The sequence below is a fragment of the Sceloporus undulatus genome, chromosome 5 (genome assembly GCF_019175285.1).
Source record: "Sceloporus undulatus isolate JIND9_A2432 ecotype Alabama chromosome 5, SceUnd_v1.1, whole genome shotgun sequence".
Taxonomy (NCBI): domain Eukaryota; kingdom Metazoa; phylum Chordata; class Lepidosauria; order Squamata; family Phrynosomatidae; genus Sceloporus; species Sceloporus undulatus.
The window spans coordinates 101,032,099-101,056,017 of record NC_056526.1 but is presented as its reverse complement, the minus strand read 5'-3'; the positions used below and the strand labels follow the sequence as shown (position 1 = coordinate 101,056,017).

General features: G+C 40.2%; 1 protein-coding gene across 4 annotated transcripts in view; it reads left to right on the top strand.

Annotated features, from left to right (window-relative positions):
* Positions 1-23,919, top strand: part of ANO2 (anoctamin 2) — a 154,598-nt gene that overhangs the window by 125,533 nt on the left and 5,146 nt on the right. For 2 of the 4 annotated variants that reach the window (XM_042469196.1, XM_042469195.1), the window contains exons 17-22: positions 456-513; positions 2,585-2,685; positions 4,810-4,958; positions 8,977-9,129; positions 9,275-9,327; positions 18,604-18,686. In XM_042469196.1, the coding sequence (XP_042325130.1) occupies positions 456-513; positions 2,585-2,685; positions 4,810-4,958; positions 8,977-9,129; positions 9,275-9,327; positions 18,604-18,609 (520 nt within the window). In that variant the 3' untranslated portion in view covers positions 18,610-18,686. Of the gene's footprint in view, positions 1-455; positions 514-2,584; positions 2,686-4,809; positions 4,959-8,976; positions 9,130-9,274; positions 9,328-11,339; positions 11,522-18,603; positions 18,710-23,919 lie in introns of those variants that run through there. The other 2 variants (XM_042469198.1, XM_042469197.1) reach the window with 2 other exon arrangements.

Sequence of the window (23,919 nt, the reverse complement as noted above, 5' to 3'; positions counted from 1 at the left end):
ACTGAGTCAACCCTACTACACCACTTTGGCACGTCTGTAACGCACCTTTGATATTCCTCCTAGGATGATCATACCTGGGATTCTAGACTCTTGATCAAGTTAAAACTCCTGAAAGTATTTTTTTTTCAACTTCTAATGTACTCCAGCTCCCTCTTTGCGTTAATGTATGCAACCAAGAGAGGTTGTGATATAATTGCCTAAATCACAACTAAAATGGACCCATTGAATTCATGAGATTTACATATGCATTGACTCATTATTCAACAAGTGATTATATTATGGCTCCCAATGGAGCCAGGTCAATATAATGGTGTTACATTTATTTCAAAATCTAAAATATATTATATAACATTTGGCCACAAAAAATAAATATTTGATTTTAATGGTATGATTTTTTTTTCTCATACTGATTTAATCATTACACTAAATATGCATTACTTGTATGTTTCTCTCAGGTTTGTTGGACGACCGGGCAAATATGTCTATGTGTTTGCTGGTTACCGAATGGAAGAGGTAAGTACAAAGACATAAACTGTTATTCTTCCATTTTCAAACATACTAGTGATGAAAGAGGTAAATCGCAGATTTGTTTTCACATGAAAATTTATGCAATATATCTAATCCGACCACCATCTTGAGGGGGAGAGAAGCAGGCCAGCAACAACAGGCCTCTGCCTGCTAAGAAGACATGCCCTCCTCCTGACCACCATCTTGCTTGTCTTATTACATGTTGTTTTTATAATGTGTTAATTTTTATTGATTCTGTGAACCGCTTTGATCACCTTGGAAAAGCGGTATAAAAATAAAACATATTATTATTATTATTATTAGGAAAGAAATTGGCAATATCAGGTATTAATCATACTACCAGAATTCAAGGACAATAGACACAATTGATTAGCATATCCATTTTCTTTACATATTTCTGTTCCGTGTAAGTCAAGCTTATTTCGGCTTTGTGCATTTGGTCAGACAGGTTTATTTGACATCAAAGCCAAGTATCAGTGGTGTTACTAGGGTTAGTGTCACTCGATGTGGTTATTCATGATGTTACCCTCCCATTGACCTCCTCCCATACCACACCATACAGAATCCTTAGTAATATATCTTTGCATTAATTTACTCATAAATTGTAATTTCCATATATCACTGAATGTATTGGTAACAACTGTGACATAAACAACTTGCAAAATTAAAATTATACCTTTAAACTACAATAGCATATGCACATAATAAATGTGTTTACATATACATGGTTACATGTGATTAAAGTGAAAATGAGTAATTAAAAAAATAAAATTAAAAATTAATTTTTGAAATTTGATTTTTTTAAAAAAAAACTGGGGCCTTTCCTTTCTCCTCCCACTGAACTTCACCCCATTCACACCATCTTTTTGGCAATTTAAAGAGATACAGTTGAATGCCACAACCCCTGTCTGCCAAAAAGCAGATATTTCAGGAGCAGTAGTATTATACACACCCTTAGGTGTCATCTGGTGCTGTCCTCACACACCCCACAAACCCGACACACCCATAGTGATGCCACTGTCAGGTATCATCAGCATCTTATTTCTCTCTATTGTTCTGAGGAAACAGATCACAGGAAATAGCTCTCAAACAGTTTTCCGTATAGTACTTTTTGCCAGAGCTTGGAAATAATTAGTTAAATTGGTTCTGTATAAGTTCATGGCACTCCTTTATTACAGCTAAGAAATAAGTGGTTACAATTCATTAGTTAAATGCTCATTTATTTCCATCTTACCCCCACAAGACTTAACACTATTCATTATTCCTGTGATGCCAGTACTGTACCTGCACCTGGATCCTTATACATAAAACAGTGGTCTGGCATTGATCTTTTTTATTCTATTTGAGAGGGGAGATAAAATGATGTAGTTATTTTATAATGCAGAAAAATGGTCTCTGTATGCTGAGATGCATTAAATATGTTTCTGATTAATTCTGCACTCTTGATTCACTGACTGCTCTAGTAAATGCCATGATTTCTTTAAAAGCATATTACAATGAATGGAATTTTCCAGACCTAATTTTCAAAAGTGTGCAGATAACCATATGTAATATGCCTAATATATGATCTCTGATTCTGCTTATCAGCAAATTAACGGTAGCAGGGACTATGGGATATAGAGGAGTTGGTGCATCAGCTTCATCTGACAAAAGAGTATGGTCTTTCCTTTCGTCCTTCCTTCCTTATGCCATTTGTTCATAATAGACTAATAATCTATTCCTCTTTCCATCCAATAATTATTTAATACCTCCAAAACCTGTCTAATTCAGAGGACATCCAGGTTGGATATTTTAAAAAAAAGAAAAAGAAGTAAGCATTGGTTTATGTGTCCATTGATGAAAATAATTATATCATGGCACAGCAGTGCATAATAAAGAGCAAACAGCTTTGATCATCATAATTGGATGGAGTTAAAACCTCTCTTGTATGCCCCTTATTAACCACTGAATATTATAGAAACAATCAGAGTAGTCTGGGTATTAGACTAGTATCACTCACATGCTGCTATTCTCGCCTCTATTGTACTGATCATTTGTTGTTTCCCTTCCACTTTAGTGTGCTCCAGGAGGCTGCCTAATGGAACTCTGCATTCAGCTGAGCATTATAATGTTGGGAAAACAGTTGATTCAAAACAATGTTTTTGAAATAGGAGTCCCGTATGTATTCAAATCACAAACATACTCTTATTTCTCTAATGTGTATCATGGGCTGGTTTAAATTTGTTGAAATCCATGGAAATGTGTGAACCTGACCGAAGTAACAATGGCCTGTTACAGTCTGCCAAAATAGAGCTGCTTCGGGTCTCTTTGGAGGTATGCTATTTAAATGATGCATGGGTCCTAAGAGTCAGGAGGTCGTGCCAAAGCCACGCTCCATTCCTAAGCACTGGAGTGCAGCTTTGGTGCAGCTTCCGGATTCTTAGGATGCATGCATCATTTAAACAGCATATCCCCCAAAAGACCTGAAGCAGCTTTATTTTGGCTGTCTGTAACAGAAGTTCAGAAGCATGCAGCCCTATGATCATAGAAGGCAAGGGCCCTTCTTACATCAAGGCAATGTTGGTTGATATATATGTATGAATTATAATTAATAAGGTATCTACTTCTGTCACTATTATTGTATTGACTATGTTTAACACTTTCTGTATACTTGTACTTATTGATTGGTTGTAGATGATTCATGGAAAACATACTTGAAAAAATATAGTTGTCTTGATATTATAATATTTTGATTAGGTCTTTTGGCATGTAGTATGGAATAAGTTGGTAAAAGTAAACAAAAACACAAATAAGTATAACTTACTTTTTCAGTTGCTTTCATGGACATTAAGTGGGATCACAAAAAATTCTATGTGAGAATTCTTGAAAATATGCAATTTTATGGCTTTCTGGGGAAAGCGCCTGACAATTAAACCATATTCAGTTAAACTATATTAAACCATATTCAGATAGTACACAGCATTAAATAGGTGTAGGGACATGGATGCACCTAGATCTTGTCTTCAAATGTCATTGTGCTCATAGCCTGGGAAGGTATAGAAAACTGATGCATTGACAGAAGCATAGTTTCCAAGTTGAGGGAGGTATTAGTCCCACTATATTCTGTACTGGTCAGGCCTCATCTAGAGTACTAATGGGTGCCTCATTTTAAGAAGGATATAGACAAACTGGGGGAAGTTTCAAGAAGGGCAATGTGGATGATAAGAGGCATGGAAAACAAAACATATGAGGAGAAATTGAAGCATATTCTGGGCATGTTCTGCTTGGTGAAGAGAAGACTGAAAGTGACATGATTGCACTCTTTAAATACCAAAAAGAGAAGGGCACTGGCTTGTTCTCTGCTGCCTCAGAGAATCATAGAATCATAGAGACCACAAGGGCCATCCAGTCCAACCCCCTTCCATGCAGGAACTCTCAATCAAAGCATACCCAACAGATGGCCATCCAGCCTCTGTTTAAAGACTTCCAAGGAGAGAGTCTCCACCACACTCCGAGGGAGTGTGTTCTACTATCAAACAGCTGTTAGAGTAGAACTAGGCCTCATGTTACAGGAGGTAGATTTTGATTGACTATTAGAAGGAACTTCTTGATAGAGGAGATTATCACATGGAGGAGGCAAGCGTCCTTCCGTCATTAAACTGTGTTAATTTCATGATCGTGGGTAAGATTATCACACCCCTGCATGCTTGTCCTGTTCTTCTCCTGTCCATAAATAATCATGGGCCTGTCATTTGGTATTAACTGGAGTTTCCGTTAGTACCAAATGATGTTTACGGACAAGAGAAGAATGGGATAAGTGCATGGGGTGTGATAATCTTTCCCCCCGAAAATGCGATTAACGTGGTTTGACAACGGGGGAAGAACACTTGCCTCCCATGTAATAATCTCCAGAGAGGACAGTTCTGCAATGGAACCAATTGCTTAGAGTGGTGGTGCAGTCTCCTTCTTTGGATGTCTTCAAAAGTAGGCAGGAGAGCTACCTGCTGCGGACAGTCTAGCTGGAGATCACACATTTGAACAAGAAGTTGGCCCATGGAGAACATGCCAATTCTAGGATTCTATGATTCCATGTGTCTATAATAACATTTAAGTCGATGCTTATAGGTGTGCCCATATCATCTATATGCAAATGATTGCAAAAGGTTTTAAACTCTTGAAAACTACAGCTGCCTAATGCTTTGAAGAGTGAAGTGAAAGTTTTGTAATGATGTGATCTTTTTAAAAGGATATAACATCAAAAAAATTTAATCAAATTAATTGTCTACCCTTTTAATTCTACAGCAAATTAAAGAAACTGTTTCGTAAACTGAAGGATGAGAGGTCTGAGACAAAGGAAAGCAATTCTAATCTCTCTAAGCAACCTCAGCAATGGGAACTAGACTATGTCTTGGAACCTTTCACTGGGCTGACTCCAGAATACATGGAGATGAGTAAGGTCTTTGAGTATACTTTCCAACTACCAGAACCAAACTGATGTTTTTCCCAAAAGCCATTAATTCATTTGGTAAAGCATATTAATTTTATTCTTGCTCTTAACTATCAGAACATGAATACCAGAATTACTGAAATTTCTGCTGGTATACTTAAGAACCCAGAAAGTAGTAGTACTAAGTGACTTGCTCTGTCCTAAACAACTTTATCTTGTGCGTCTTGTGAAGCTAATATATGTAGAGTTAAATGGGTGCAAAATGATGTGATTCAGACAGCAAGGTGTAATTTGTCTGATGGGTTAAATAACTAAACAAACTTTAGTTGATTATCCATTACATTACCTTTAATCAGTGAGGGCAAGGACAGATTGCTTATCTGTAACTGTAGTTCTTGAGTGGCCAACTTCGAATTCACAGTGATGGATTATCAGCACCTACACAGTGCACCATTCAGAACATTCTAGAGCTATTGTATAAAGTTTTGGGGCGGAGCCTTGCCCACTTCACATGTGTCTACCAGGCACATTTCCCTCTGAACCCTCAGTTCCATGGTTCCCAAAGCATCAGCCAAGGATCTAAGGACATGCATGACATAATGATAGGAGAACAGGAGGACTGTGTGTTCACAGATGGCACTCAAAGAACTGTAGTTACAAATAAGCAATCTGTCCTTCTTCATGGTCCCTGTCACTGACAGAGACTAGCAAGCAATTAACCATAGGAGGAAGGGGTGCCATGCCAGGGAAGAGAACAGTACAACCCTTCCAGAGGCATCATGCAAGACAGAAATACAGCACAGGTCTCATAAAGGCAGAACTCACATGTACTGTGGGAAATGGTCAATGGCTGTGTAGCCATCCTGCACACATCCTCCAGTAGCACACTTCTCAGAGAAAGGTGGATGATATGGTCACAGCCAACCTAGAATTATTACAGGTATGGGCTGGAGTCTTTCTTACACAGTTCATGGGGACCACCCACATCAAGAATCACTTTGAAGAGTAGCAGAATGAGAGTCTTTGACCTGTTACAGACTGCCAAAATAAAGCTGCTTCGGGTCTCTTTGGAGGTATGCTATTTAAATGATGCATGGGTCCTAAGAGTCAGGAGGTCGCGCCAAAGCCACACTCCATTCCTAAGCACTGGAGTGCAGCTTCGGTGCAGCTTCCAGATTCTTAGGATGCATGCATCATTTAAACAGCATACCCCCCAAAAGACCCGAAGCAGCTTTATTTTGGCAGTCTGTAACAGAAGTTCAGAAGCATGCAGCCCTATGATCATAGAAGGCAAGGGCCCTTCTTACATCAAGGCAATGTTGACTCCACTCGAAATCTGATGTAGGATTCTGCATCAATGCATGCAACACAATGTCCTGATCGATGTGTAACACTGTCACAACTTTGGATAGAAATGTAATGTCTGTTCTGAAGATAACTTTGTGTACTCTAAGGGAAAATAGCTCCCCTGCGTGCCTGGCTGATGTAATCTCCACAAATAAGGCCATCTTCCATGTAGGTAGGCAGGCATTGGATCAAAGATTTCCTGGAGAGTTAGGAAAGCTTAAATTCTAAGTTCCATTGTGGTGTTGGTTTTAAAAGTGAGGTTGGGGTGGAGGTCCTTGTCACCTCTCAGAAACTTCTTCACCTGGAAATGAAGATTTGCCAATGAACCCAAAAATACTTGAAATTATCACCGGATAACACCTGATGGAGGAACATGCTTGATGTTTGCCTGCGCTGGAGAAATCCCACTAGGTGACAAAAAATCAAGGCATTTCTTTCACTTGTATGCATAGGAGTGTTGCATGGCACGATTAGGAGTGCACTTCTTTTCTTTATGAATCTTTGCCAACACTCTGGCGATGAGTGGAAATGGATGAAAAATATACACAAGGGTGCCATGTCAATGAAACAAGAAGGGCATCGCCCTTCCCTCAGAAAACTCTGGAGCAGCAGATCCTGAAATGTTCTCTACCGAAGTGAAGAGATTTACTGCTCAAATTCCACATTTGTGGAAGCTCTGTTATGCCCAAGATTGTAAGGGCAACCTGTTTATCCTGAGAGCGTGTAATGAAAACCTCTCCCTCCGTGGACCTATTCACAGCAAGGCTGAGAAAGACATTGAGACACCAAATTTGGTTTTAAACACCATGCATGTAACATTTATTGAATCACACAAGTAACACAAACATTGATTATCAAGAGCTCTTTCACTCACACATTCATACAATACTCACACACACTTTCCTTCCGCCGAACATTGATCAGGTGTTCTCGAAGGCTGGGGATGACACCATTGCCGCGGTTGGTGCCAACAAAATGGAGATGAAAGTCCAGGGTCTTTATATTTTTTTCTTCTCTCTGGCTTTTGGCTGCTGAAGTCTTGCAATATTGCAGCCCATTACTCAAATTCCTCTTTTGGGAGGACAGACAGGTTGTTCAGATCAGTCCGTGTTCAAAGCAACTCGTTCTGTTCAAAGTTCTCCATTGTCCTGTCAGTTCCTCATCATGGCGACTCAGGAGATAAGGTTCTTCCCGGTCATGGTTCGTCACACCTGGACGGCACCCCACTTCAGCTTCCAAGTTTTCAGACTTTCCTCGCCTCGGTTGCCAAATACCTTTGTCACATCAGTGCTTTGCGCGGAACCATCTTGTTTGTTCCTTTAGCTCTGTTTAAAGCACAATTCCTTGGTTCTTCGGTTCTTCAGCTCTGGGTTTAAGTCAGAGCTCACTCATTCGTCTTACAGCTCTTCCACAGAGTGGGCCAATGCAGCTGATACTTGTTGCAAGATTCTTGGGTCCTGCTCAGCACCTATGAGGGCATTCTCCTCAACATTTGCACCTTGTGAGTTTTCTCAGGCTGAGGAACCCAAGTCAGATGCAGAATCAGAGCTGGAAAAAGATGAGGTGGAATTACATGAGATCTGATGAGTATAAGATGGAGAAAAGGGATGACTGGCAGGTGGGTTTGACTATTACTGCCAACTCCAAGGACTGCAGACATGGATCATACAATGAAAGAACCATAGAACTGGAAGAGACAAGGGCCATCTACTCTAAGCTCTTGCCACACAAGAACACATGAACAAAGCACTATTGATGGATGGCTATCCAACCTCTCTTTAAAAATCTTGAAAACCGACTCCACTACACTCTGAGACAGTACATTCCACTGTCAAACAGGTCTTACTGATTTCTTTCATTAGACAGGTTTAGAGAAGAGGTAGAAGAAGAAACAATTTGTTTGTATGGGGGGGGACTTGAAGTTATGTGGGGAAGTCATGTCTGTGGAGAAATAGGGGGGATTTTCTAGAGTTAATTCTTGGAAAGAGTCTGTTTTGGAAGTGCTCCTGTTTGACACCGCTTTAACTGTCAAAGTGAAAATCTTTCTCTTTCCCAATCCTTGCCATTCTCCAGCCCTGAGCATTTGGACTCTTTAAACCCCCTACAGACATTGACAGTGCCCCTCTCCACCCCAGTGATGAAGACTTGAGAGTCCTTCCAGCCTGGGTAGAAACATCTTCCTTTGTACCTGGTCACTTTGGGAGCAACAACTGGGCAGCTGGCTGAGCAGCAATTGAGAGACCTCTTGCCCTCACTGGCCTTTGCCACAAGGACACCATGGGCGTGAGACTTCTCAGTCACTGCTGAGACAGCTTCGTGGTTGCTGCTCCCAGGATGAAAAGGTTCAAAGGAAGCAGTCACTGAACAGCCAGTTGATCAGCCACAAGGCCACCACAAGAGAGAAGCTTCTTGGTTGTTGCTCCAAAGGTGACTGAGTGCAAAGGGAGCAGCGATTGTGATTGGTTCTTTTGAATTTGCAGTAGAACGGTAGATTTAATATCAAGACATACAAATGGAGGGCCACTAGAGGTATGGCTTTCATGGTGTGGTACCTTGAAAAAGTTTGGGGACTACTGTAATAGGGCAACCAAAAGGCCATAATGTCAAAAATGTAATACATGGGGATATATATAATGTTATGATGTTCTGAGGAGCAATGCTTTTCTCTTTTCTAGTCATACAATTTGGCTTCGTCACACTCTTTGTTGCTTCCTTTCCTCTGGCCCCAGTGTTTGCCTTGCTCAATAATGTTATTGAAGTCCGCCTTGATGCCAAAAAGTTTGTCAGTGAGCTAAGAAGACCTGATACAGTAAGAGCAAAAGATATTGGTATGTTTTTTTTTAAATTTAAATTGTATTTAAAATTATGATAGAGGTAATTTGTAGACAAAAAAAGATGATGCTCAAAATTTGTTAGCACTCAAAACAGGAATACAAATAAGAGATTTTAACAGTGTACTGTCCTCTCTTACAGGGATTTGGTTTAACATTTTGAGTGGCATTGGAAAATTTTCAGTTATAATTAATGTAAGTATGGGGTCATGATTATTTATGCAGTGAAAACAGCATACTTGATTCTCTCATGCCAAATCTGATTTAAACTGCCATTAATTTAATTCCTTGGTTTGATGTCTAACTAAATAATTTGAATAAAATTGCTGTGCCTATGTTGTGCATAAAGAGTGTCATAAGAGATTATCACACAGGCTTTTATTCCCACACTAGGTGCAAGATGTGAATGCATGGGAAAATCCCATTCTTTAAAACAGGGGTAGGCAACCTGCGGCCCGCGGGCCAGATGCGGCCCGGCGAGGCCTTGGGACCGGCCCCAGCCCAGTCCTGCCGCCGATTGCCGCCGGGGCCTTTGGGGGGCAATTGTCTACAGAAGCCTCAGAAACATGCATTTATATTAACATTTTTTTAAAAATCAGCAATTTTTTTGCGTGTCATCCATTTTTTTTAAAAAAAAGTGTCTTCCATTTGAAAATTTTGTCCTACATTTGTCCTGGTTTATTTATGTATTTAATTTTTTTTAATTTTTTAATTATTTATTTTTTGGCTTCGGCCCCCCAGTTGTCAGAGGGACAGCAACCCGGCCCCCGGCTCAAAAAGATTGCCTACCCCTGCTTAGATTGGGTGCAGGATGAGTACTTCCTGGACAGAGCTGTGTGATAGAATCCATCCTTGTGCATTTACATCCTGTGCCTAGGGTGGGAATAAAAGCTGGTGTGATAATCTCCATAGGCTGTATCAACAGTGCAAAATTAACTAAATTTGACACAGCTTTAATTGCCATAGCTCAATGCCACAGAATTCTGAAATTTGTAATTTTGTGAGATATTTAGCTTTCTCTGTCAGAGATTGGTTGCCACTACAAACTTAAAAACCCAGAAGTCCATATGATCTATGATAGTTAAAGCAGTGTCAAACTGTATTAGTCAAGCTACATAGTAGTAGCAACCATAGTTAATACTGTTGATTCTCTACATATTCCTGATATTTTCTCCATGTTTGTGCATATTAAAACAATGAGCCTTATTCAACCATCAGTTTTTGGGCTGCAATCCAATGGTCTCTAGTATAATCTAATACAACAATAGATCAAAAATAAGCACCATAAAGCACCTCAGAGAATATAAACGTTACTATAGAGAGGAGGAGGAGGAGCATTGTTTGAAGAATATAGGAAATTAGAGTTTTGGCAGTCCCTTCTGTTTCTCTGAAAGAACTGCTGTACAAGCAAAACCAACAATAGTTAAAAGACTCCCTTAGCTCTGGCATAAGGAACAGGCAGGTTCTCATGGGTTTGGAAAAGAGCCACTGAGAAGCAGGGGTGGGCACTTACATATCTCACCTTGCACTTCATTTGAAATCATTGCATTAACTAACACAGGTTTATGTTACAGATAAATGTGTTTGATTTCAGCTCATCATTCTATTATTGTTTCTAGTTGCTACACTGCTTGACCATCCTTTTAAAATAAAGCATTCTATGGATCCCAAATAATGGCAGTAAAAACCTTCCAAGATATGTGTTTTTAAAAGGCACAAACAAACCACTTCATTTATATACTGCTGCATACTGAACGAAAAGTGTCTAAGCGGTTTACAACTGTAAGCTAAATGCCCCCAACAAGCTGGGCACTCATTTTAGAAACCTCAGAAGGATGCAAGCCTGAGTCAAGCTTGAGTCCCCTTAGCTGGGATTGAACTTACAACCTTATGGTTTTGAGTGAGTGGCTGCATTTAACCACTGCACCACACATACCAGACTCCTTAGCCTGCTAGCTACTAAAACAGCTACTTTTATTCAGTAGATAAAATAGTGGAAGTGTTACTGTAAACAGGAGATTCATTTCCAAATTGCTCTGGAGACATATATATGCTTGAACTGCTACAAAACTATTTATTTCTCTCTGCATCGCTGGAAATCTTAGTTATCTACCATTGTGACCACCACCATCATCCATAAAGTGAGTGACATCAAAGTATATCACAAGCATTTGCATTTTTTCTTGCTTCCCCCCTCCCCACCCCAGGCATTTGTCATTTCTATCACTTCTGATTTCATTCCACGCCTTGTCTATCAATATGCATACAGCTTTAATGGAACTATGCATGGCTTTATCAATCACACCCTCTCATACTTCAATGTCAGCGATTTTAAGACTGGAACGGAGCCAGAAAATTCACAGTTTCAACAGGAAGTTTCTTTTTGCAGGTAAAGGTACCCCTGACATTTATTTATTTATTTATTCGATTATTATCCTATCTTTCTTCCAGGATGGAATCCAAGACAGGTTCTGCATCTACTGGTGCTATTAACAAATGTCATATGGATTCCGCCTGTCCTCGAAGGCCTTAGCTATATTTAATAATAATAATAATAATAATAATAATAATTTTTATTTGTATACCGCTTTTCCTCCAGATCAAAGCGGTTCACAGTATACTGATTATGTGACGCATGTCACAGTACAAAGCAATATAGTACCTCAGTAATTACATTAACAATTACATACAATTCAATAAAAACCTAAAAACCATATACAAAGCAGTTAAAATTATTGGTTGTGGTTGGCCATCATAATCTAAAGAGAGTCGGAGGTAGGTTTTCAATGCCTTTTTGAAGGCTTCTAATGTGGGGCAGAGTCGGATCTTTTCTGGAAGTGCATTCCAGTGGGTAGGGGCTGAGAGGAAGGAGACTCTGCCCTCCATAACTGCCATCCACTGACCTGAGAGGAAGGAGACTGTGCCCTCCATAAGTGCCATCTGCCGGCCTGAGAGGGAGTTCACCAGGCAGGTCCAGCTCCATCAGGACTAGCCTGGAAGAAGGAAGAGCCCACCCTCCAATCCATCTGCCTTGGTCCAGGCCTCAGAGGGAGAGAAGAACCACTGGATCTCATCCCCTCTCCCTCCACCATTCCCTTCTCCTTTTGTTTCGTGTCTTTTAGATTGTAAGCCTGAGGGCAGGGAACTGTCTGATTAAAAACAATAATTGTAAGCCGCCCTGAGAGCCAGGCAGGATATAAATACCTAAATAAATAAATAGGGGCTGTCGCCGTATAGGTTCTCTGATGAGTTGCTGATAGTTTTACCCTGGGGTATTCAAGTAAGTATTTCCCCGTTGTTCTGAGGGTGCGGAGCGGATTATGTAGGGAGAGGTGCTCCCTCAAGTAACTCGGGCCCAAGCCATATAGGGCTTTATAGGTAATAACCAACACTTTGTATTGGGCCCGGAAGCGAATTGGCAGCCAGTGAAGAGATTTTAATACGGATGTTATATGGTCCGACCTTAAGGTTCCGGCAACCAATCTGGCTGCAGCGTTTTGAACCAGTTGAAGCTTCTGAACCTGGTACAAAGGTAGCCCCATGTAGAGCGCATTGCAGAAATCCAAGCGAGAGGTTACCAGTGCATGTACTACAGTTTCAAGGTCCTTTGGGTCCAGACAGGGACACAGTTGGCGTATCAGCTGAAGCCAGTACCAAGCACTCCTGGCCATCGCATCTACTTGAGGTGATAACTGTAGATATGAGTCCAGGAGTACTCCCAAGCTGCGAACTTTATCCTTTAGGGCAGGGATAGGCAACCTGCGGCCCATGGGCCGGATGCGGCCCGGCAAGGCCTTGGGACCGGCCCCAGCCCGGTCCTGCCACCGATTGCCGCCAGAGCCTTTGGCCTCTCGCATGAGGGCGTGGGGCCTTTGGCCTATCAGGAGGAGGTGGGCAAGGGGGGGCAAGCGGCATGCAAGGGGGCAATTGTCTATCGAAGCCTCCAAAACATGCATTTATATTAACATTTTTTTAAAAATCAGCAAATGTTTTTGTATGTCCTCCATTTTTTTAAAAGTGTCCTCCATTTGAAAATTTTGTCCTACATTTGTCCCGGTTTATTTATTTATTTAATTTTAATTTTTTAAAAAACTTATTTATTTTTTGGCTTCGGCCCCCAGTTGTCTGAGGGACAGCAACCCGGTCCCCGGCTCAAACAGATTGCCTACCCCTGCTTTAGGGGAAGCGTAATCTTATCAAGGATAGGGTGGCAAATTTCTCTTTCTGGACTTGGGGAACCTATCACGAGTACCTCTGTTTTCTCTAGATTCAGCTTGTTTGTTTTCCCTCATCTAGCCCATTACTGACCCCAGGCAGGCATCCAGAGGAGAAGTGCCATCCTTAGTCACTGTATCAATCGGAGACATCAGCGTACTGATAACATGCTTCCGAATGATCTCTCCCAGCGGATTCATGTAAATGTTGAACAGCATGGGGGATAGAATGGCGCCCTGAGGAACGCCAGATGTCAGCTCTCTTTTACAAGAGCAACTATTCCCCAGCCTCACTGACTGGAACCTTCCCGAGAGGTAGGATCGGAACCACTGGAGCGCAGTGCCCCCGATACCCAACTCTCCCAGGCATTCCAGAAGGATACCGTGGTCGATGGTATCGAAGGCCGCTGAGATGTCCAAAAGCACTAACAGGGGCAGATTTCCCCTGTCAATGCCTAGACGGAGGTCATCAACTAAGGTGACCATGGCAGTCTCAGCTCCGTGTCCCGCTCTGAAGCCAGTTTGAAATGGGTCCAGATAATCGGTTTCATCCAAGACTGCTTGGAGTTGAAAGGAGACTGCCCTCTCAGTCACCTTGCCCAAGAATGGTAGTAGGGAGACCAGTCTATATTACTCATTACCAGGGGATCAAGGGAAGGTTTCTTCAAAAGAGGTTTTACTATTGCCTGTTTTAAAGGTGATGCAAATGTACTTTCCCAAAGAGATGCATTTACTATCAGACGTAAAGCAGTTCTAATAGCATCTCCTCCCTGAACGGTCAACCAAGAACGGCAAGGGTCAACATCCTCGGTATTAGCAAACTCAAAACTATCCAGAATAACCTTGTTTCCAGAGTCACTGGAGGCCTCTGCTATAGGTTCTGTCAAAAGACTGGCATCAAGATCAGCCCTTATCTGAGAGATTTTATTGGCAAAACAGTCATTAAAAGGCTACAGTTGGCTCTAATAAGGGGTTCAGGGTGGCCAGGGGTTGTGTTAATTCCCTAACCACCCTGAACAGCTCTGCTGGACGAGACTCTGCCGATGCAATCCATGCAGCACAGAACAGGACAGCCAATTAAAGCAATAAAAAGCCAAGATAACCAAATAAAGATATAATAAAGAGCAACATAGAGAATGCTCCTATGAGCAGGGAGAAAAGGTGGAAAAGACAAATAAGGAAGGGAGTGGAGCTTGATAGAGAAACGGAGGACTGGAAACCTAGAAAGAGTTAAACGTGGAGCCCAGCACTGAGAGGAAACGCAGGCTGAAAGGGAGGGGCGCGGAGCCTGACTACACTTACATCAGAAAGCCTACAAAAGCCCACAGATTTAAGGAACACGTGGAGCAGAATACAGGGATTGGAGTAAAAGAAACGTGGAACCTGGACGGAGATAGCGAAGAACTGAAGTGAGGAAAAGACGTGGGACTAAACAGGCACAGACCAAAGACCAGAGAGAACCTGAAGTGAAAAGAGGACATTAAGGAGGGACTCGATAAGGGCACGGAGGACACAGACGTGGAGACAGCGATATAGATCATACTTGTTATGGTCAGTTGGTTGGTAAAGTTATTTGAGAGTATTTGAATATTTGAGAGTATTCAAATTAATCTTATACTCTGTGTAACCATTGTAAATAGTTATGTAACAAAGATTAAAGAACCCTCATTTGAGAGAAACCTTGCTGTACTGAGATTTATTCCTGTGTGTGATAGGAAGTTTGCTATGCATCTTGTCTGTGTACATAAACTCAGCTTGTGTTCTCTTCAACAAGGGTTATGAACCCAGCATGCACCTTGACAAAACTTATGATAAACAGAGAGAATAAGAAAGAGAGAAACAGACATATGGACTTCAGCTATGAAATGCACTGAATTTGATTAAAGCAGTATTTGGGGGAGCATCCTTTAACAGCAGTTTAATCTATTAAAACTGTGCACTACTGCTTTTCTTTGAGAAAAGAAACTGCTTGTACTGCAGTTCTCTGAGTGCTGAGAAAAAAGAAGCATTCTAAAGCAGTCTGGAACTTCAGGCAAATAAAAAGTTGATATGGAAAAATCATGGGCTGCAGTTCCATGGAGAGGGGACTTCTGGCAAGGGATAGGTTACATCTAAGTTGGCAGAAACGTTTTTGCCAGCAATCTCAAGAATTCGATCAGGAGGGCTTTAAGCTGAGTTATGTGGGAGACAATATTCTGGAAGTCAAAAGGGCTGGAGAAAATAGCCACACTGTCATAGAGGGAACAAGGCAAAGGGTGCAAGGACCCAACAGTGGAAGGCAAAAAAATCTTGCACAGGCCGCAAGTAAAGGGAACACATGGTCTTCGATGTCTCTACACTAATGCACAGAGCACTAATGCACAGGAAATCAGCAAGATGAACTTGAACTCCTAGTACAACAAAGCAAATATGATATAATAGGCATTACTGAAACCTGGTGGGATGAGTCTCATGATTGGAATGTAGAAATAGAGGGGTATAACCATTGTGAGAGAAACAGGCCAAACAGGAAAAGAGGAGGAATAGGATTATATGTCAGGGATATTTACACCAGTGAAGAGATCCAGGACATCAAAACTGGAAGCCAGGTGGAGAGCATCTAGATAAAAATTAAAGGGGAGGGAAACAACAGGGATGTTATTGTGGGAGTCTACTACAGACCCCCAAGTCAGACTGAGGAATTGGATGATGCCTTTCTAGAACAGATGGCCACACATTCAGAAAGGAGAGATGTAATAGTGATGGGTTACTTCAACTATCCTGACATTTGCTGAAATTCAAACTCAGCCAAATCCTCAAGGTCTAGTAAATTTCTCTCTTGTCTTGAACGCAATTTCATTGTCCAAAAGGTGGAAGAAAAAACAAGGGGGAAAGCAATTTTAGATCTGATCCTAACCAACAAGAATGGCGGGGTCAATGGGATGCAAGTAGTGGGATTCTTAGGTAGGAATGATCATATTCTCCTCAAATTTGTTATACAGTGGAAATGAGAAGCCAGATAGTCAGACACACTTTCTAGACTTTAGAAGAGCTGATTTAAGTTTTAGTCAATAGACAAACAGATAAGCAGAATTCAAATTAATAAACACTCAGGGCTCAATGTCCTTGGCCTGAAGCCTCCAGAGCTATCCTGCCTATCTCCATTCCAATATTGTAGACAATCACAATCCCAGTCTAATGTACCAGCTTTGATTGTGAGTTATTTATAAACTTTTGCTTTCCAAATCAGCCTACCAATAATAGCCAACAGGTGTCTTGATGTGAGTTTCTAGAGCTATAAGGCAGCAAATGCAATGTAGAAACTAAAAAACTTTCAAACTTCCTTTGTACACACACTCTCAGTCTGCCTAGAATTTACAAAACAAGCAGTACTAGTCTGCAAGAGTCTTCAATAAAGTTTTACAAATAAACAACATGAAAGAGAAAAAATTCAAACAATTACAAATGCAATTAAAAAGAAACTTCAGACAGAATTCTTCTTTCAATACTTCAGGGAAGAAGCTCATTAGTAAATTCAAGTGTAGGTGGAAATATAACAAAATAGGATTCAAAGATTTTCATTCCTTAAGGTACTGTATTTAAGATATTTTGATGAGAAATGCTCTTGTTAGATTCAGTTACAGAATATTAACAGCACAGAAGACACCCTGATCTATGCACATTGGTAATTCTAACACTAAAAGTGTTTATTTGGAAAGTGGTTGTTCAAATCTGATATGGTATCAAGATTTGGAGGATAATATAATAACTAGAAAGAGCTGAGGGCTTGCCAAAATAAACCACATTTACTGAGTAATACCAAGCCCCATTCCACAGTCTAAAGAGAAATATAGTATAAGTAAAAGCTAGGGCATATATACACACACACACACACACACACACACACACACACATGGAACTGGACAGGAAGAATATGTCCACATTCCACTGCTGGACCAATCAACACCTTTTTACATGTTCAGTTATGGTATTATGCTGTAGAATTTGTCTGAACTTGGATGGATCATTTTTCAGTAGCATTGGTCAATATAGCTGGAAAATTCAGAAGAATTTTCTGAGATTTTCTTGTTCAATAATTTGTCCATTGGTTTGTAGTGTTCCTTGGAGTTCCATTTTATTCCTCATTGTATTAATGTGACCTGCTGGGAGAGGGTTTTCAGAATTGGTCCAATAAAACTGGTCCAATTTCCAATAAAATTAACCTTCAGGATTATGTAAAATAAAGAATTCTGAATATTGCCTCTAACATTTAATTAGAATTCTGTATTTTACATAAACCTGAATCTCAGAATGTGAAGACCATTGAGAGGGAGCACATAAACTGCCAGTTCAAAGTGTTGATTATAACCTATCTCTTTCAACAAGCCTACCCTCCCAATTCCATCTAAGATTCTACCTCCCCTATTGTTTCTGCAGTTTGGTTTTAATAGATTGCTATGTTTTTAACAGTTTTTTATCCAATGCTCTTACTGACGTTTGAATTTAATTCTATTTTAATATGTATTTTATGATGTAGACTCTTTTTTACCGTTTTTACTGTTTGATTAACGACATGTACACCGCTTTGATCGTTGGCAAAGCGGTTTATAAATAAACATTTATTATATAAGTGACTTGGGACTAGGCTGTTGGAGATGTGAAGGACCTATGAGACTGCCTGGGTTTTAATATTAGAAGCAGTGGTGGAAATGTGAGAAATGACTTCCTTCTTGGTTGTTCCTAGATTTTAGAAGTCCTATTTTATTGTCCTTCCACCTGCAAGCAAAAATGGTTTAGTCAAACATACAGTTGTATTTGTTTTTATGTGAATTTCATCGCAGATAGCCACTCCGCTATGTGACAAGAATGTACAATATAAATTTAATAATTATTAAATAAATAAATAAATAAATAAAGGAATAAATTTAATACATTTTTAAAAATTAATACTTAAGTATTCTGTATTAAGAATTTTAAAAGTTATTAAGTGTCAGTCAAAATATTTAATTCACCAGTCTAACTTAAACATTGACAAAATACTCCAATCTTACATAACATGCATGTGATTATGACTGTTAAATTTTAGAGGCAGTATTCAGAATTCTGTATTTTACATAATCATGAAGATTAATCTCAGAATGTACTTTTGTTAGAAATAAATTATGCTAATTACATAGCTGATGGAGAACTGTTTAACAAGGCATTTCTTGATGTTTGTGATGCAGACAAGATGTTGCTATCAAATGTACAATTAAAATACAATGGCTTCATTTTACAGATTTAAGGATTATAGGGAAGCTCCATGGTCTGAAAACCACTATGAATTCTCGAAGCAGTACTGGTCTGTTCTGTCTGCTCGTTTGGCATTTGTCATTATTTTTCAGGTAAATCTTTTGTTTGTTATGTTACTTTATTGTTTCGTATAATATATTTATTATTGATGTCTGCAACATATGTATATCTCATTTGTCTATTGAGCCCCCCCCTACCAAAAAAGCCACTATCCACTGGAAAGTACATTATTAATCTCACCAGGGGAAAAAAGCATTAAAATATTCTGGCAATCTATCACTCACCCAAACATTGGTGAGTGATAGGTATAAATATGAAGAAAAGTTTGAAAATGAGTGCATTTCCTGTCTTCAGCACTTCAGCAAAACTACCAATGAAGTTTAAATTTTCGCCATAACTCTGGGAAAACCAGACCCATTACAAAATTCCATATTTTTGCAAATGACCAAAATGACCAAAATAGCTATGGCATAAGTTTGATTGGCTGTGCCACCATTTGAAACATCCAATAAAAATGTTGGTTGTAGGCCAAAGTCCTCTTGCTGTATGTCCTTTGGTGGAATTGCAGAAAGAGGTATTAATTACCTCCTTGTTGCAATTTCTATCCCCCTCGCAGCTTTAAAGACATTAACAATCAGAGGGGAGGCACCCAGTCTCCAGCCAGCCCTAGCTGTGATTGTGTAGCTGGGATAACAGAACTGACCTCCCTCCCGGCTATTTCCATCAACTCACTGGAGAGTGGGTAGGCGGACTTCTGTTCTCTTCCCGTTGCTACAAACTACATCCAGATACTAGTCACCTCCTTTCTCTTTTCAGCAAATATTATATAATAGGAATTACTTAAGCCTGGTAGGAGGAGTCTCATGATTGGAATGTACAAATAGAGGGATATAACCTTTTTAAGAAAAACAGGCCAAACAGGAATGGAGGAGGAATAACATTATATGTCAGAGATATTTACACCGGTGAAGGCATCCAGGACATCAACCCTGGAAGCTAGGGGAGGGAAACAACAGGGATGTTATTGTGGGAGCCTACTACGGGCCCCCGAGTCAGATGGAGGAATTGCACGTGTACAGATAAAGTTAGAAAAGCTAAAGAGCAGAATGAACTCAGGCTTGCTAGAGAGGTTAAGAACAATAAAAAGGGCTTTTCTGGATATGTCCGCAGAAAAAGGAAGAAGAAGGAAATGGTAGGGCCACTGCATGGAGAAGATGGCAAAATGCTAACAGAGGACAGAGAAGGCAGAATTACTCAACACCTTCTTTGCCTCAGTCTTCTCAGAAAAGGCAAGGGTGCTCAACCTGAGGAAAATGGAGCAGACGACAGAACATGGGAAATTTAGCACAGAATAAGTAGAGATAGTACACGAATATCTGGTTAATCTAGTAATAATAATAATAATAATAATAATAATTATTATTATTATTATTATTATTATTATTATTATATACCACTATTCCTGTGTAGATCATAGCAGTTTCCAACAAAAACAACAACAAACAACAATTATAAACAACATATATCCCCAACTATGTGCAAACCAACCACCCATACCAATTAAAAACTATACATCTAAAACCAATTATCATACAAAACATTAAAACCATAACAAACAGCTGGATTGAACAGTATACATCATCAAGGGGAAATAACAGATAGCATTAAGGCACATGGGGAAAAGCCTGGCGGAATAGGAAGGTCTTCAAATTCCTCTTGAATACACCTAGGGAGGTGACAACGTAGAGCTCGTTGGGCAGGGAATTCCAAAGCTGTGGGGCTGAGATGGAAAATGCCCTCCGAGATGAAGTATATCTTGCTTTAGGAACTCTTAATAAATTTTTTCCGCTTTAAAGATCTTGGCTTCATTGTCCACTATGAAGAGTTTTACCCCCTAATTATTTTTTAATTATCAAATCCCTCATTTTCATTTGAACAAAACAAATTATTATATCATGTGGTATTTTCTTTTCATGCACTTGTGCAGAGTTCTCTCAGAAAAAAATACTATTTCATGGTCCATCATTTCTTCTGAAATTCCTACATAGTTCACTAATTCAGGAAGCAATCTGTCTGTAAGGTCTTCATTAGTTTTTCCGGAATTCCACTAATTTTTATCTATCTGTCCCTGTATCTTAATTCACTATTTAATTCCATTATCTGTTCCTGCTCTTGTTTTATCAAGAATTCCTTTGAGATGTTTTCCAAATCTGTAGTTCTTTCCTTTATTTCCTTAATCTCTTTCTGGTTGTTTTTTTTTATATCTGAAGTCATCTTTTCCATTCCCCCCCCCCCAAATACCTTGAATTCCTTTTTGAAGTCCTTTCTTATTTCTGCTCTTGCCTCCTTTATTTCACCCCTGATCTGATTCTTTCAGATCTTACTTCATTTCATTGTGCAATTTTCTCATTTGTTGCCTTATTTTCCGCACCTCCTCTATGAGTTGCATAGTGGGATCCATTATTTTTATATTGTCTTCAAAAGAGCCTCTTCTTTGCCTGTAGATCTGTATTTAGACTCACAGATTTGGAAGAGACCACAAGGGCCATACAGTCCAACCCCCTGCAGGAAATCACAATCAAAGTAAATCTGACAGATGGCCATCCAGCCTCTGTTTAAAGACCTTCAAGAAAGGATACTTCTGTTTGAAGCCATTTTCTCCAGACGTTCCACCTTATAAACCAGTATTGTTTCAATAATAAGAGATAAGATATGAAAAATTATATAAAGGCTATATACGAGAAGCTTTTTCAGCTGAGAAGAGTGATATAACAAATATGATAACATTCTAGGGGTTCCCTATTATCATTGAAATATGACAAATTTAACCCCCCAAAAATTAAATTAACAAAGTAGGAAAACTATGTATTCTTTTCCTTCCTCTACTTATCGCCTCCTTTCTCCTTTATCCTCCCCAGACTATTTTTTTCTTTGATTCAAACCATTTTAGACATGTTATACTGTCACCAAAATGAAAATGAAATATCAACTTCCAATTCTATGTTACATTATACATAATTTAACAAAAGAGACAAAAACGGCACTAGGTTGTCTAATTTAATACCAGTGAATATATTTGAGGTTATGCGTTATATAATAAGTGACTAGTTTTAAACCTAGCTATAAACTTGTGTTCAAAATCAATGCGTAAATTCCATTAAAGTATAATTTGAGAAAACAGTTTAGCCAAAATAGTTTCGTCTTATGTTATTTATATCATAATAATTGTGAGACTTGGAATCTTCAGACCAATGATCCACAACAACTTATTGTAATCCAACTTGGCTTGTTTCAAAGTGTCCTCAATCTTTTCCCAATTGTCTCTTAACATTTCACTCCATTTCTCCACCGACACTGGATCTTTTGGCGCTGGGGTGAGTTGAGGGATGACTCTAGGTTCATAGCCAAAGACTGCTTGAAATGGCGACACTCCAGTGCATGCGCCGCCATATTAAATGCAACTTCTGCGTGGGCCAATAAAACCACCCAATTGCCCTGTAGGTGATTTACATAGCACCTTAAGTACATTTCCAAGCTTTTATTCATTCGTTCAGTCTGACCGTTCATACAAGGGTGAAAAGCAGTACTAAGGGCCAGCTGCACCTCCAGTTTGTCTTGTAGACACTTCCAAAACTGGGAGGTAAACTGACTGCCTCTAGTTGACATTATCTTATCTGGCAGGAAGTGCAATGGTATATATGCTCTATAAACATGTCAGCAAGCCTTTGGGCACTTGGCAACCCCTTGCACCCCACATAGTGCACCTGTTTCGAAAATAGATCTGTAATTACCCAAATAGTGTCCCTGCCCTTGCTTTCAGGTAGATCCATAATAAAGTCTATGCCTATGTGTTGCCAAGGCCTACTAGGAGTTTCCAAAGGCCTCAACAATCCACTCGGCTTCCCCGTATGGGCCTTTGCTCGGGCACACACTTCGCAACCTTGTACATGTCTCCACATCCTTCCTGGCCCCAGGCCACCAATATTTGGTGTGCAATGTGTGCCATGTCTTGACAAAGCCCCAGTGGCCTGCAGCCTTAACATCATGACAGACCGCCATCACCTTGGGCCTTAGGGTACATAGATCTTCCCCTCTTTGCACCAAACTTCAATGTCCGTTTTTTGCAGTTCAGACTCCAGTCCCTTCAGTCCCTCATTGGTTTCATAAGCCTGTACAATTTCCTCCACCAAGGGGTCCAGTTCTTCTACCTGTTGTTCCACTTCCCTTTTGGCCTGGCTACGGGTGGTTACCCCCAGCCCCAGTTGCTGAGGAGTAAATAAGGTCTGTTTTTCTGGCTCTTCCTTGTCCCCAGGCATGTGCATTCTAGACAGGCTGTCAGCTAAAAGGTTGTCTTTCCCTGGAATGAACTTTATAACAAAATTGAATTTGTAAAAGTGCTTGGCCCACCACATTTGTTTGGGGCTCAGGCGCCTGGGCGACTGCAGAGCCTCCAAATTCCGGTGATCAGTCCATACTTCAAATTGGTGGGGCACCCCTTCCAGGAATTGTCTCCATGACTCTAAAGCCTATTTGATGGTGAAGGCCTCCCGTTCCCAGCAAGGCCAAGCCCCTTGAGTAGAATTGAAATTTTTTGACAAATAGGCTTAGCTTTCCCACCCCATCCTTTTGCAGTAGAACAGCCCCCACTGCTGCATATGAAGTGTCTACCTGCACTATGAACGGTTGCTCGGGATCAGGGTGCTTCAAAATAGGCTCCGAACTGAACAGCCGCTTCAGGTTTACAAAAGCCTCAGTGCATTCCCTGGTCCAATTTACCTTATAGGATGGCTTGAGTTTATCAGGCCCCTCTGTTCCCAACCTCAGCTCTGTTTCCCCACCATCCCCTTTGGTTTTCAACAAATCCGTGATGGGTAGGGCGACCTGAGCGAAGTTGGGAATGAACTGTCGGTAAAGTTGGCAAACCCCATAAACTTCTGCACCTGTGTGGGTTTTTGGCTTTTAAATCTCAACACGCTCATAGCATTAAACTTAAAGTAAGCAAACACATATATTCTCCCTTACTCTTTCTATTCTGAGCTGGGTGCTTCTTGTTTCCACCCACAGTCACTTTGGTTCACTATCCCCTCTTTTTTTCCTTCATAGTTCAAATCTTTTTCCATTCCATTCTTTCTTCTCTGCTTCCTCCTCTCCTTAATATTCCAATGTCCAATGTCCAGTTGTCCAGTCTTTTTTGAGTAGGACTTTTTTGAGTAGGACTATCCCCTTTTTGAAGATGGGGACAACGTTTGCCCTCCTCCAGTCTGCTGGGACTTCTCCTGTTCTCCAAGAGTTCTCAAAGATT